The 16160-nt window shown below is 46.4% G+C and overlaps 1 protein-coding gene across 5 annotated transcripts in view; it reads left to right on the forward strand.

The window, feature by feature from the left end:
- Positions 1-6745: 6745 nt before the first annotated feature.
- LOC147011652 (heparan sulfate glucosamine 3-O-sulfotransferase 3B1-like) overlaps positions 6746-16160 on the forward strand; it is an 86355-nt gene continuing 76940 nt past the window's right edge. For 2 of the 5 annotated variants that reach the window (XR_015051711.1, XM_085857173.1), the window contains exon 1: positions 6746-7461. Coding sequence is in view for 2 of the 5 variants with exons in the window: in XM_085857173.1 (XP_085713299.1) it covers positions 6947-7461 (515 nt within the window). In the remaining 3 variants the exon portion in view is untranslated. The remainder of the gene's footprint in view (positions 7462-16160) is intronic. The other 3 variants (XM_085857172.1, XM_085857175.1, XM_085857174.1) reach the window with 3 other exon arrangements.

Below are 16160 nucleotides of genomic sequence, written 5' to 3' on the forward strand. Positions count from 1 at the left end.
GATGAGATTTGATATTGTTGCGAATTTGCGCCCGCCGGCGTGCGATCGGCCACGTAACTCGAATCGCGGCACTTCGCCCACCGGACGGATAATTCTGTCGTGACCCTCTCGGACTAACGCCGGGAACTAGTCACGGGTGGGCCTTTCGGCCTCACCACGATCGTGCCAATCGGCCCCCCGCGTGGGACAGGGTTGTTCGCCAAATTCGACCTACCTAAGTACCCACACTGAGGGTAGACCGGGCGATCGCACCTCGCCGCAGGTCGACACCGGACACGGGCCACTTAAGCGACCCGTTCCATACTATCGGGATAACCGAGCGGTGTTATCGTCGGCCTCGATGGTTCCGATTAATTATCGGGCGTATTAAGCCCACTACCAACCCTTTACGTGAAGCAAGATGGACATTCAATTAAAGAAAAGACGAAGCCAAACGGGAAAACAGTTCAACATAAGGCACGTTTATTCCGCAGCACACGGAAAGCACACATATACAATTACAACAATTATGCACCAAAAGCAGATGTTACAAAAGAAACACAACAATGCAGATCTACTACCGACTACGCGAGCACACGGCAACACTTACACAGTTTTACTTTACAGACGGCACCAACAACACAGGTTTACACAGAAGCAAACGAAAAGGGCCACCCTCAAAGACAAGGGGGCAGATGGGGCCTGTGGGCCACGAGACCGGGTGGATCCTACCCATGTCTTGTGAAGAGCCGCAAATGTGGAGGCGGTGCCCCGACTCCGCGCTCCTTCGCGGGTTTCGTTGGCACTGCTTGGAGTGGGGTGGGAACGGGGCCCCCTTTTCGCACTATCGCAGCGCGGGGGGAAAAAAGGGGGGAATTGTTGATGCTCTGGGGAAAGAGGATAGCTGGCTTGCTTGGGTCCCGTGACGAGCGACTCCACTGCGACCTCGTCGCCGACCGCCGTCTTCCTTGCCTCGGACCCGAGGTATCCGGTCCCTCCGCAATTCTCCTCAGCCGACTGCAGCAAATCACCTCGACCGCGCTTCAGGCTCCAGGCTTCCCCTCTCTGCAGCTCCCCGACAGACTCCGAACCCCGACAGACTGCCACTTTCCAGACCCGATTCTCCTCAGCCGACTGCCTCCAACCCTTCCCCAACTCACCTTGACCAAAAAACTCCCTGAATTCGCCCCGCCTCGGCGCTTTATAGTGGTGTAGGAGAACCCATATGCAAATTTCTGGATCAGAACGAGCTTGGGGGTGGAGCCACGCTCGCCCATTGGACGGAGAAAAAGGGGCGTGAATCTCCACTGATCCTCGAATTTGCATATGTTGATTCTACTCCGACGCGCCTGGAGGCGGGGCCAAACCGCCCCGCGCTTGCTGATTGGACGGATCAGAAGTGGGCGTTTATCATTCGTGATCCGACTTCTCCTCGGAAAGGCCGCTTTTTGTACCCGCGGGTCAGCGCGCGTCCCGCACGAGGCCAGGACAGCCTGACGCTCGGTGCCCACAAGCGGTGCGGGAATGGCCGCAGAAGGAGAGGCGAAGGTGGTGGAGGGTTTAAAGTGCTGGTCCATGGCCATGCCCACGTTTGGAATGGCGGTGATGCGATGTTTGCGGGAGCAAGTTGTGAAGGTAAAGGTCGTGGCTGTTGGTGTTGTTGTTGTTGTTGTTGTTAAGCGGCGTTGCGGTTGGTGATTGTTGTGTGATGGCTGTTGAGACGTGGTTGGTTCAAAATAAAGATAGAACAGAAAAACGGCTATCTTAAAGGGTCTCAGCCCGAATGAATCACATTTATTCCCTCTAAACAACGGGTTTGGGCTAACTACACATGTGCTTACAGAGATATCTCACCTACGGGACCTTAATGGTGGTTTGCGAATTTCCTCAACCGCAACAATATGCATAATCTTAAGCTGATTCCCTATCCGCTATATGACATCCATTTTGCTCGATATCTTATAGTTTCCATGCTCGGCGATCCATCGCCGCCTACCGGCTTGTTACTTGTGAAATCTAACTATTCCGTAAGTATATTGATGACTTCCGTCATCTGTTTGTGTGTGTTTGTGTGTGTGTGTGTGTGTGTGTGTGTGTGTGTGTGTGTGTGTGTGTGTGTGTGTGTGTGTGTGTGTGTGTGTGTGTGTGTGTGTGTGTGTGTGTGTGTGTGTGTGTTTGTAGACACGATAACTCGAGAACGGAAGCTACTAATGTCAAATTACACCACGTGATTGAGGAGGGTGGTGGCTAGTGCTGATTAGATTTTGGTCAAAATCGGTCAAAGGTCAAGGTCACAGTGAGGTCAAACATTCGATTTTTGATGGTTTGGTACAGAATCATCGTAGAAACTTCTGGTTTGCGTCGCTACCTTCTCTCGAGACAGCTTTTATTAGACAAGATCAGAGGTCAAGTTGACGATTTCATAAGTACCAGTCAATGACTGCTTGTTTGTTTGTCTGTTTGTATACAGGATATCTCAAAAAGCTGTGGACGGATTTGAATGAAACTTAGTGGACACGTTCGGTGTGTGATGAGGAAGAATTGATTCAATTTTGGTGAAGATCCGAATGCAGATCTGGATACAATAATTATTTTGTTTTTAATGTAATTCTTCAACATTGAGAGATAGGGAGACAAAGACGATATAGTGCTGTATGGCATGATATTTCAAAAATGTATTGGGCCCAATATGTTCTCATGGATCAGGCATTACGTGGCGGAGGTATGCGCTCCACCGAGTGCCCTTCTCGGTTGTGTTTGTCATAGTAGGTGCTTACACATTGATAAAAGTGCTGAATCGAGATGGACCAATTGAACGGATGATGGTAACTGGTTGACTGGGTGATTGACAATAGGAGAACCAACTCGAGCTTCCTGTCGTTCACTGGTGTCTTTACCAATCCAAATGAAAGTATGGCGTTTCTTCTTGAGTTGGCCTCGATCACTGAAACGAGTTTCTTGGATTCTTGGAGAGCAGTGACGTCAATATTGTAGTGATCTCGTTCCTGTACAACTATTGCTGTTTGTAAACTTAGCCTGTGTTGTCAGAGGGAGTTTGCATATTGCGATCACAAGTTAAAGTTCATCTTCCCCCAACAGGCTCTGGAAAGTTGCTTCATTCTTCAGTGTGATGGCAGCACGTGTCGGTCCTTTTTGTACACAAAATCAAGGCTCATGGAAGAGCCAGAACACAGAATGGATCAGGATGAAAAAGAACAAAAGGACCCATAGAAAGAGATGTGGGGGTTCACGAATGGCGGGGTTGAGGGACAAATATAGGGAGACATGTGGGGAGGATTTCCACATTGTCTATGTATATTGACGATATCTAGTTTGGAGTCGATGGTCTACTTTACTGGACGTATAACAGGTTATATGACTGAGGGCTGTGGCTGTCAGTGTGGTCTCTGTTAGTTGTGTCTTCCCTGTTATGCTCATAATTGAGGAGGTCGGTTCTTCTCTCCCCTCCCTCCATTTTCCAGATAAGCATGCAGAGGCAATATGATCCACATTGTGGCAGTAGATGTGAAGAGCATTCTTTAAGCTGCATGTTGTGGTAGAATTGTGACCGACACATTGGAAACGGCAGTTCTTCCCTGCACCGGCAACCGAGCAGATCTTGTTCCTTCCAGTTGACGGATGACAGAGCAGCCCCAGAATGGCCGGAGATGGAGCGAGCAATATTTGCTGTGTTTCTGTTTACACATTCCATCGTGGTAGCAATGTTCTTGGCCTTGGAAAAGGTCGCAGTCTGTTCGGCAAGTTGGCACCGCCAAGTTCAATCTTGCTCCACTCCCACGACAAGCAGGTCCCTCAGCATGTTGTTCAATGCACCACCAAACTGGCAATGATGGGCAAGTTGTTTCAAGTGACTTATGAATGCTCATAAATGTTTAGTTAAGCAATGAATTGTGTTGAGTTCCGGTGTCACATGTGGAAGTTGAAACGATTGCTTTCTTCTTGGCATCATACTCTACACTGTTATCTTGGTGGTAGTGCCACTGTAGATGCTCATTGTATGCCTCCCAGCTTCCGTTGTGCAGGTTGAACTCAAGGTACATCCATAGAACATGATGGTGATGATTTAGTCTGGACAATGGAATATCAAGTCGGTAAGAAAACAGGAGTGCTGCGATTGCTCCAACATACTTTCCGTGCGCTCCCCACAATCCCATCGTCGTCATGTTGATAATCTGACAAACATGGGGTTGGTGGTGCCCTCAATGTCTTTTGTTCACCGAACAAGCACGAGAACATGAGAACTTGTAACAGGCAGCTGCCTCAGAGTCCTGCCTTCCAGTCCAGTTGCTTCGAAGAAGACGAACCCAATTTTGGATGTACGCAGATACACCAGTGTCATTGTGAGAGTCAGTGAGTGCAGAGTCTCTTTTTACCCGAGTGCTAAAGGGGAGAGAATATGAGTATGTCTTTCTCAGTTTATCTCTGTGTGCTGATTTAGACAACAGACAGTGATTCAGACAATGATAGTGATTCAGACAGCATACGAGAGGAGCAGAGGTTGTCACGGTGTGAAGAGGCATCAGTCGGGAAAACGACGAAGCACTAGAAGTGTCGCCAGAACGATGTCTGCTGCCCAAAACAGTACTCACTGTAAGATTTCTAACATTCGTGATGGACATGATGGCAATACCTCCACTACATCGCCTACTACAAATTATACCCTTTCAGACGTTTATTTGTCCCCACTTGAGTTTCTTCCTTAATTTGCAAATTCCCACCATCCCTCGCATTCTTTGGTCATCACCAGGCTCTCCTCCATATTTTATTATCTCCATAATCTTCTTCGTTCGTATGCAGCTCAATGCTGCGGGGTAGCATCATTGGCTGAGGGTGTGGCTGTGCCATTGATGCAATGCCCTCTGCTGGTTAGGTTAGAAATTCGGAATTTGTTCACGGTGCCAGCCAAAGCTGGTCTACTCTTCGCGAAGGACCCTCTGTGATATTTAACGTCCAACAACTAATGCTGGCAGACGGGACGCCCAGTATAACGTCCATTACATCTGAAGGACAACACACACATTGATGAATTCCCCTGCCAGTGAAACACCGAGATGACAGTTTATAGCTGTGTCGGGATTCAAACCCAGGCGAGGCTGTTTCGAGGTGAGTGTGCATCTCTCTATCTCCAAAATAAAAAAAACACTCATTGTAAACATTAGTAGAGGTGTCTCCTTGTCCTGTCATAGGGATATTTTACAACAGTAGGAAGCCATATCCATTAGTATTAGTAAAGCGTAGGCTTCCTCCCATGCTCTCGGCCTTTGGAATGAAGCAATCACTGCTCGGTTATCTAGGGACACGACCCACGTGTACGGGGTCTCAAAGCCACGCGTAACACTCTTACTGAGCTTGGGTTAGCACCCCCATACACGTGACAATATATTTAAAATATTTAAATAGCATCATGTCTTTGCTTCTTCAAAATTGGATCTCACTTTTGTCATGGAGCATCGTTTTGGTGCACGAGGGGCATCCAAAAGATTCTTGGAGCGAGATTCTCAATAGTCCATGAAAAGCCATAATTTATTTTCTTTCTCAATTTATGTGCAGATAATTGGTCATATAATTATCTCCTTATGAATTACATTTAGTATATTGAAAAACAAAAACCGTTGGCCTTTCTTTCCTGAACTATTTGCATCTCGTTCCGGGAACTTTTTGAACTCTCCCTGGATATGGTTCGTACAGGTGAGTCCTTGGCAAGTACAAATCTAATGTAACGTAAACCATTAATGTGGATCGTGAACATATGATCACAAGTTTGGTGAGAAGAGAATGAATTGTATTCTCTGTACCAACATCGGAGCTCCTGAAAGAGCTGGATTGTCGAAGGTGAAAAGGTAACGAGCAAACAATGGGGTCACAGGTGGGCAATAAACAAGGGATGCTCGAGCAGGAAAATGGAGGGAGAGAGAGAGGGTCTTCAGAGAAAGGATAAAAGGGGGGGGGGGGTGGCACAGTCATTAACAATAAAGAGGATTGTGTTGAGTGGGGTTAATGGGGATACAAACAATATACCTGGTATGGATGGAAGATGACAAAACTCAACATACCTACATTGGAGGATATGTATATGCAGTATGTATATATATATATATATATATATATATATATATATATATATATATATATATATATATATATATATATATATATTTATGTATATATATATATTTATGTATATATACATACATAAATATATATACATATATAAGTATATATATATATATATATATATATATATATATATATATATATATATATATATATATATATATATATATATATAAATATATAAATATATATATACACAAATATATATATATATACACATATAGTATATATATATATATATATATATATATATATATATATATATATATATATATATATATATATATATATATATATATATATACTAATCTATGAACTCTTATTGCACTAACCTCGAATAAAGCAAGATTGTTCAGGTGACGTCGGAGATATCAATGTCAAGTTGATTCAGGGTTGCCATGACAACACACAGGTAATTTTGTGCATTTTTGCATGTTTTGAAAAAATATTTTTCCTGCCTAATTCTACCCGTAGTTGTTTCATAGTTCCACCTGGCTGATGGTCTAAATTATGAACTTGAAGATTTTAAAACTTAATCTGGTACATTGCGTCACAAATCAAAATGAAACTTTTCATCCTTCGCTCCCGCCCTTTCCTTTGTGTCCCAATGCATAAACATTAGTCGTGTACACGTCCTCCTCCTCCCTCCATCCGTCCCTCCCTTTGTTACTCGGTCCTCACGCTGACCGAGACCCATACACATTCTCCCTCCGTCACTGCGACGAGTTGCTTTCTCCCTCTGGTCCTCGCTCGTCAACCCATCGTGGGGTCCTTAATCCAGGTGAGCGCTGAGCGTGGTGCCGGAGCATGTCTCCGCGCCGGGAGCTCGGCCATGACCCCTAGACCTGGCTCCCTGTGCTCTCAGACGACTCGACGCAAGCTGCTCGCCATGTTCTTGGCGCTCGTCCTGGGCACGTCCATCGTGCTGTATGCGTACCCCGGTGCCGGAGGACCGGCCGCCTATGCCGCCTACCTGTATACACGGCCACGACCCACAGAGTCCCGGCGCAAGAAGCCGCTTCCGCAGCACCAGCAACCGCAGCAACCGCCACGGACGGAGCCGCGCAGACCGTCGGTAGAAATCCCTGCGGCGAGTCGACCCGGTACTCAGAGCTCCGTGATCGCGGCCTCCAGGGCCGGTCCGGCTCGTTCGGGAGAAGATGCCGACACCGAGTCGGAGATCCCGGCCGAGCGGAGGCGCCTTCCTCAAGCCATCATCATCGGGGTAAAGAAGGGAGGGACCCGCGCCTTGCTCGAGTTCCTCCGGCTGCATCCTGATGTGAGGGCAGCCGGCTCCGAACCGCACTTCTTCGACCGAAACTACCAGCGCGGTTACGATTGGTACCGGTACGTACATCACAGGGTTTACACAATCACGTCTTTAGTCTTTGGACAACAACTTTGATAAAAGGTAGGACTTCTCTCGGACAAAATCTCCATCTGCATATGCTGAAATCTCCGGGGGTCGTCACCAACATCCGCAAATTCTCCCTCAAGGGATAATTGACTGTGTGTCTGCAAATCCTCTCTCGAGGAGTTTCTGACTATCTACAAATCCTCTCTCTGGGAGTCTCTGACTGTATCTCCAAATCCTCTCTCTGGGAGTCTCTGACTGTATCTACAAATCCTCTCTCTGGGAGTCTCTGACTGTATCTCCAAATCCTCTCTCTGGGAGTCTCTGACTGTCAAATCCTCTCTCTGGGAGTCTCTGACTGTATCTACAAATCCACTCTCTGGGAGTCTCTGACTGTATCTACAAATCCTCTCTCTGGGAGTCTCTGACTGTATCTACAAATCCTCTCTCTGGGAGTCTCTGACTGTATCTCCAAATCCTCTCTCTGGGAGTCTCTGACTGTATCTACAAATCCACTCTCTGGGAGTCTCTGACTGTATCTACAAATCCTCTCTCTGGGAGTCTCTGACTGTATCTCCAAATCCTCTCTCTGGGAGTCTCTGACTGTCAAATCCTCTCTCTGGGAGTCTCTGACTGTATCTACAAATCCACTCTCTGGGAGTCTCTGACTGTATCTACAAATCCTCTCTCTGGGAGTCTCTGACTGTATCTCCAAATCCTCTCTCTGGGAGTCTCTGACTATCTACAAATCTTCTCTCTGGGTGTCTCCATGTCTGCAAATCCTCTCTTTAGGAGTCTCTGACTATCTACAAATCCTCTCTCTGGGAGTCTCTGACTGTATCTACAAATCCTCTCTGTGGGAGTCTCTGATAGTATCTACAAATCCTCTCTCTTGGAGTCTCTATGTCTGCAAATCCTCTCTCTCGGAGTCTCTGACTATCTACAAATCCTCTCTCTAGGAGTCTCTGACTATCTACAAATCCTCTCTCTGGGAGTCTCTGACTGTATCTCCAAATCCTCTCTCTGGGAGTCTCTGACTGTCAAATCCTCTCTCTGGGAGTCTCTGACTGTATCTACAAATCCACTCTCTGGGAGTCTCTGACTGTATCTACAAATCCTCTCTCTGGGAGTCTCTGACTGTATCTACAAATCCACTCTCTGGGAGTCTCTGACTGTATCTACAAATCCTCTCTCTGGGAGTCTCTGACTGTATCTACAAATCCTCTCTCTGGGAGTCTCTGACTGTATCTCCAAATCCTCTCTCTGGGAGTCTCTGACTGTCAAATCCTCTCTCTGGGAGTCTCTGACTGTATCTACAAATCCACTCTCTGGGAGTCTCTGACTGTATCTACAAATCCTCTCTCTGGGAGTCTCTGACTGTATCTACAAATCCACTCTCTGGGAGTCTCTGACTGTATCTACAAATCCTCTCTCTGGGAGTCTCTGACTGTATCTACAAATCCACTCTCTGGGAGTCTCTGACTGTATCTACAAATCCTCTCTCTGGGAGTCTCTGACTGTATCTACAAATCCTCTCTCTGGGAGTCTCTGACTGTATCTCCAAATCCTCTCTCTGGGAGTCTCTGACTGTCAAATCCTCTCTCTGGGAGTCTCTGACTGTATCTACAAATCCACTCTCTGGGAGTCTCTGACTGTATCTACAAATCCTCTCTCTGGGAGTCTCTGACTGTATCTACAAATCCACTCTCTGGGAGTCTCTGACTGTATCTACAAATCCTCTCTCTGGGAGTCTCTGACTGTATCTACAAATCCTCTCTCTGGGAGTCTCTGACTGTATCTCCAAATCCTCTCTCTGGGAGTCTCTGACTGTATCTACAAATCCACTCTCTGGGAGTCTCTGACTGTATCTACAAATCCTCTCTCTGGGAGTCTCTGACTGTATCTCCAAATCCTCTCTCTGGGAGTCTCTGACTGTCAAATCCTCTCTCTGGGAGTCTCTGACTGTATCTACAAATCCACTCTCTGGGAGTCTCTGACTGTATCTACAAATCCTCTCTCTGGGAGTCTCTGACTGTATCTCCAAATCCTCTCTCTGGGAGTCTCTGACTATCTACAAATCTTCTCTCTGGGTGTCTCCATGTCTGCAAATCCTCTCTTTAGGAGTCTCTGACTATCTACAAATCCTCTCTCTGGGAGTCTCTGACTGTATCTACAAATCCTCTCTCTGGGAGTCTCTGATAGTATCTACAAATCCTCTCTCTTGGAGTCTCTATGTCTGCAAATCCTCTCTCTCGGAGTCTCTGACTATCTACAAATCCTCTCTCTCGGAGTCTCTGACTATCTACAAATCCTCTCTCTGGGAGTCTCTGACTCTATCTCAAAATCCTCTCAATGAGAGTCTCTATGTCTGCAAATCCTCTCTCTCGGAGTCTCTGACTATCTACAAATCCTCTCTCTGGGAGTCTCTGACTGTATCTACAAATCCTCTCTCTGGGAGTCTCTGACTGTATCTACAAATCCACTCTCTGGGAGTCTCTGACTGTATCTACAAATCCTCTCTCTGGGAGTCTCTGACTGTATCTACAAATCCTCTCTCTGGGAGTCTCTGACTGTATCTCCAAATCCTCTCTCTGGGAGTCTCTGACTGCATCTACAAATCCACTCTCTGGGAGTCTCTGACTGTATCTACAAATCCTCTCTCTGGGAGTCTCTGACTGTATCTCCAAATCCTCTCTCTGGGAGTCTCTGACTGTCAAATCCTCTCTCTGGGAGTCTCTGACTGTATCTACAAATCCACTCTCTGGGAGTCTCTGACTGTATCTACAAATCCTCTCTCTGGGAGTCTCTGACTGTATCTCCAAATCCTCTCTCTGGGAGTCTCTGACTGTCAAATCCTCTCTCTGGGAGTCTCTGACTGTATCTACAAATCCACTCTCTGGGAGTCTCTGACTGTATCTACAAATCCTCTCTCTGGGAGTCTCTGACTGTATCTACAAATCCACTCTCTGGGAGTCTCTGACTGTATCTACAAATCCTCTCTCTGGGAGTCTCTGACTGTATCTACAAATCCTCTCTCTGGGAGTCTCTGACTGTATCAACAAATCCACTCTCTGGGAGTCTCTGACTGTATCTACAAATCCTCTCTCGGGGAGTCTCTATGTCTGCAAGTCCTCTTTCTAGGAGTCTCTGACTATCTACAAATCCTCTCTCTGGGAGTCTCTGACTGTATCTAAAAATCCCCTCTCTCTGGGAGTCTCTGACTATCTACAAATCCTCTCTCTGGGAGTCTCTGACTGTATCTCCAAGTCCTCTCTCTGGGAGTCTCTGACTGTATCTCCAAATCCTCTCTCTGGGAGTCTCTGACTATCTACAAATCCTCTCTCTGGGAGTCTCTGACTGAATCTCCAAATACTCTCTCTGGGAGTCTCTGACTGTATCTCCAAATCCTCTCTCTGGGAGTCTCTGACTATCTACAAATCTTCTCTCTGGGTGTCTCCATGTCTGCAAATCCTCTCTTTAGGAGTCTCTGACTATCTACAAATCCTCTCTCTGGGAGTCTCTGACTGTATCTACAAATCCTCTCTCTAGGAGTCTCTGACTATCTACAAATCCTCTCTCTGGGAGTCTCTGACTGTATCTCCAAATCCTCTCTCTGGGAGTCTCTGACTGTATCTACAAATCCACTCTCTGGGAGTCTCTGACTGTATCTACAAATCCTCTCTCTGGGAGTCTCTGACTGTATCTACAAATCCACTCTCTGGGAGTCTCTGACTGTATCTACAAATCCTCTCTCTGGGAGTCTCTGACTGTATCTCCAAATCCTCTCTCTGGGAGTCTCTGACTGTATCTACAAATCCTCTCTCTGGGAGTCTCTGACTGTATCTACAAATCCTCTCTCTGGGAGTCTCTGACTGTATCTACAAATCCTCTCTCTGGGAGTCTCTGACTGTATCTACAAATCCTCTCTCTGGGAGTCTCTGACTGTATCTACAAATCCTCTCTCTGGGAGTCTCTGACTGTATCTACAAATCCTCTCTCTGGGAGTCTCTGACTGTATCTACAAATCCACTCTCTGGGAGTCTCTGACTGTATCTACAAATCCTCTCTCTGGGAGTCTCTGACTGTATCTACAAATCCTCTCTCTGGGAGTCTCTGACTGTATCTACAAATCCTCTCTCTGGGAGTCTCTGACTGTATCTACAAATCCTCTCTCTGGGAGTCTCTGACTGTATCTACAAATCCTCTCTCTGGGAGTCTCTGACTGTATCTACAAATCCTCTCTCTGGGAGTCTCTGACTGTATCTACAAATCCTCTCTCTGGGAGTCTCTGACTGTATCTACAAATCCTCTCTGGGAGTCTCTGACTGTATCTCCAAATCCTCTCTCTGGGAGTCTCTGACTGTATCTACAAATCCTCTCTCTGGGAGTCTCTGACTGTATCTCCAAATCCTCTCTCTGGGAGTCTCTGACTGTATCTACAAATCCACTCTCTGGGAGTCTCTGACTGTATCTACAAATCCTCTCTCTGGGAGTCTCTGACTGTATCTACAATTCCTCTCTCTGGGAGTCTCTGACTGTATCTCCAAATCCTCTCTCTGGGAGTCTCTGACTGTATCTACAAATCCACTCTCTGGGAGTCTCTGACTGTATCTACAAATCCTCTCTCTGGGAGTCTCTGACTGTATCTCCAAATCCTCTCTCTGGGAGTCTCTGACTGTATCTCCAAATCCTCTCTCTGGGAGTCTCTGACTGTATCTACAAATCCACTCTCTGGGAGTCTCTGACTGTATCTACAAATCCTCTCTCTGGGAGTCTCTGACTGTATCTACAAATCCTCTCTCTGGGAGTCTCTGACTGTATCTACAAATCCTCTCTCTGGGAGTCTCTGACTGTATCTCCAAATCCTCTCTCTGGGAGTCTCTGACTGTATCTACAAATCCACTCTCTGGGAGTCTCTGACTGTATCTACAAATCCTCTCTCTGGGAGTGTCTGACTGTATCTACAAATCCTCTCTCTGGGAGTCTCTGACTGTATCTACAAATCCACTCTCTGGGAATCTCTGACTGTATCTACAAATCCTCTCTCTGGGAGTCTCTGACTGTATCTACAAATCCTCTCTCTGGGAGTCTCTGACTGTATCAACAAATCCACTCTCTGGGAGTCTCTGACTGTATCTACAAATCCTCTCTCTGGGAGTCTCTATGTCTGCAAATCCTCTCTCTGGGAGTCTCTGACCTCTATCCAGGAGTCTCTGACTGTATCTACAAATCCTCTCTCTGGGAGTCTCTGACTGTATCTACAAATCCTCTCTCTGGGAGTCTCTCTGTCTGCAAATCCTCTCTCTAGGAGTCTCTGACTATCTACAAATCCTCTCTCTGGGAGTCTCTGACTGTATCTACAAATCCTCTCTCTGGGAGTCTCTGATAGTATCTACAAATCCTCTCTCTTGGAGTCTCTGACTGTATCTACAAATCCTCTCTCTGGGAGTCTCTGACTGTATCTACAAATCCTCTCTCTGGGAGTCTCTGACTGTATCTACAAATCCTCTCTCTGGGAGTCTCTGACTGTATCTACAAATCCTCTCTCTGGGAGTCTCTGACTGTATCTACAAATCCTCTCTCTGGGAGTCTCTGACTGTATCTACAAATCCTCTCTCTGGGAGTCTCTGACTGTATCTACAAATCCTCTCTCTGGGAGTCTCTGATTGTATCTACAAATCCTCTCTCTGGGAGTCTCTGACTGTATCTACAAATCCACTCTCTGGGAGTCTCTGACTGTATCTACAAATCCTCTCTCTGGGAGTCTCTGACTGTATCTACAAATCCACTCTCTGGGAGTCTCTGACTGTATCTACAAATCCTCTCTCTGGGAGTCTCTGACTGTATCTACAAATCCTCTCTCTGGGAGTCTCTGACTGTATCTACAAATCCTCTCTCTGGGAGTCTCTGACTGTATCTACAAATCCACTCTCTGGGAGTCTCTGACTGTATCTACAAATCCTCTCTCTGGGAGTCTCTGACTGTATCTACAAATCCTCTCTCTGGGAGTCTCTGACTATCTACAAATCCTCTCTCTAGGAGTCTCTGACTGTATCTCCAAATCCTCTCTCTGGGAGTCTCTGACTGTATCTACAAATCCACTCTCTGGGAGTCTCTGACTGTATCTACAAATCCTCTCTCTGGGAGTCTCTGACTGTATCTCCAAATCCTCTCTCTGGGAGTCTCTGACTGTATCTCCAAATCCTCTCTCTGGGAGTCTCTGACTGTATCTACAAATCCACTCTCTGGGAGTCTCTGACTGTATCTACAAATCCACTCTCTGGGAGTCTCTGACTGTATCTACAAATCCTCTCTCTGGGAGTCTCTGACTGTATCTACAAATCCTCTCTCTGGGAGTCTCTGACTGTATCTACAAATCCACTCTCTGGGAGTCTCTGACTGTATCTACAAATCCTCTCTCTGGGAGTCTCTGACTGTATCTACAAATCCTCTCTCTGGGAGTCTCTGACTGTATCAACAAATCCACTCTCTGGGAGTCTCTGACTGTATCTCCAAATCCTCTCTCTGGGAGTCTCTGACTGTATCTCCAAATCCTCTCTCTGGGAGTCTCTGACTGTATCTACAAATCCTCTCTCTGGGAGTCTCTGACTGTATCTCCAAATCCTCTCTCTGGGAGTCTCTGACTGTATCTACAAATCCACTCTCTGGGAGTCTCTGACTGTATCTACAAATCCTCTCTCTGGGAGTCTCTGACTGTATCTACAATTCCTCTCTCTGGGAGTCTCTGACTGTATCTCCAAATCCTCTCTCTGGGAGTCTCTGACTGTTTCTACAAATCCACTCTCTGGGAGTCTCTGACTGTATCTACAAATCCTCTCTCTGGGAGTCTCTGACTGTATCTACAAATCCACTCTCTGGGAGTCTCTGACTGTATCTACAAATCCTCTCTCTGGGAGTCTCTGACTGTATCTACAAATCCACTCTCTGGGAGTCTCTGACTGTATCTACAAATCCACTCTCTGGGAGTCTCTGACTGTATCTACAAATCCTCTCTCTGGGAGTCTCTGACTGTATCTACAAATCCTCTCTGGGAGTCTCTGACTGTATCTACAAATCCTCTCTCTGGGAGTCTCTGACTGTATATACAAATCCTCTCTCTGGGAGTCTCTGACTGTATCTACAAATCCTCTCTCTGGGAGTCTCTGACTGTATCTACAAATCCTCTCTCTGGGAGTCTCTGACTGTATCTACAAATCCTCTCTCTGGGAGTCTCTGATTGCATCTACAAATCTTCTCTCTTGGAGTCTCTGACTGTATCTACAAATCCACTCTCTGGGAGTCTCTGACTGTATCTACAAATCCTCTCTCTGGGAGTCTCTATGTCCACAAATCCTCTCTCTGGGAGTCTCTGACTGTATCTACAAATCCTCTCTCTGGGAGTCTCTGACTGTATCTACAAATCCTCTCTCTGGGAGTCTCTGACTGTATCTACAAATCCTCTCTCTGGGAGTCTCTGACTGTATCTACAAATCCTCTCTCTGGGAGTCACTGACTGTATCTACAAATCCTCTCTCTGGGAGTCTCTGACTGTATCTACAAATCCTCTCTCTGGGAGTCTCTGACTGTATCTACAAATCCTCTCTCTGGGAGTCTCTGACTGTATCTACAAATCCTCTCTCTGGGAGTCTCTGACTGTATCTACAAATCCTCTCTCTAGGAGTCTCTGACTGTATCTCCAAATCCTCTCTCTGGGAGTCTCTGACTGTATCTACAAATCCTCTCTCTGGGAGTCTCTGACTGTATCTACAAATCCTCTCTCTGGGAGTCTCTGACTGTATCTACAAATCCACTCTCTGGGAGTCTCTGACTGTATCTACAAATCCTCTCTCTGGGAGTCTCTGACTGTATCTACAAATCCTCTCTCTGGGAGTCTCTGACTGTATCTAAAAATCCACTCTCTCTGGGAGTCTCTGACTGTATCTCCAAATCCTCTCTCTGGGAGTCTCTGACTGTATCTCCAAATCCTCTCTCTGGGAGTCTCTGACTGTATCTACAAATCCACTCTCTGGGAGTCTCTGACTGTATCTACAAATCCACTCTCTGGGAGTCTCTGACTGTATCTACAAATCCTCTCTCTGGGAGTCTCTGACTATCTACAAATCCTCTCTCTGGGAGTCTCTGACTGTATCTAAAAATCCACTCTCTCTGGGAGTCTCTCTGTCTGCAAATCCTCTCTCTCTGGGAGTCTCTCTGTCTGCAAATCCTCTCTCTAGGAGTCTCTGACTATCTACAAATCCTCTCTCTGGGAGTCTCTGACTGTATCTACAAATCCTCTCTCTGGGAGTCTCTGACTGTATCTCCAAATCCTCTCTCTGGGAGTCTCTGACTGTATCTACAAATCCTCTCTCTGGGAGTCTCTGACTGTATCTACAAATCCTCTCTCTGGGAGTCTCTGACTGTATCTAAAAATCCACTCTCTCTGGGAGTCTCTGACTGTATCTACAAATCCTCTCTCTGGGAGTCTCTGACTGTATCTACAAATCCTCTCTCTGGGAGTCTCTGACTGTATCTAAAAATCCACTCTCTCTGGGAGTCTCTCTGTCTGCAAATCCTCTCTCTAGGAGTCTCTGACTATCTACAAATCCTCTCTCTGGGAGTCTCTGACTGTATCTACAAATCCTCTCTCTGGGAGTCTCTGATAGTATCTACAAATCCTCTCTCTTGGAGTCTC

Source organism: Eptatretus burgeri, chromosome 15 (assembly GCF_056783735.1).
Source record: "Eptatretus burgeri isolate ZD-2024b chromosome 15, Ebu_testis_v1, whole genome shotgun sequence".
NCBI classification, from domain to species: domain Eukaryota; kingdom Metazoa; phylum Chordata; class Myxini; order Myxiniformes; family Myxinidae; genus Eptatretus; species Eptatretus burgeri.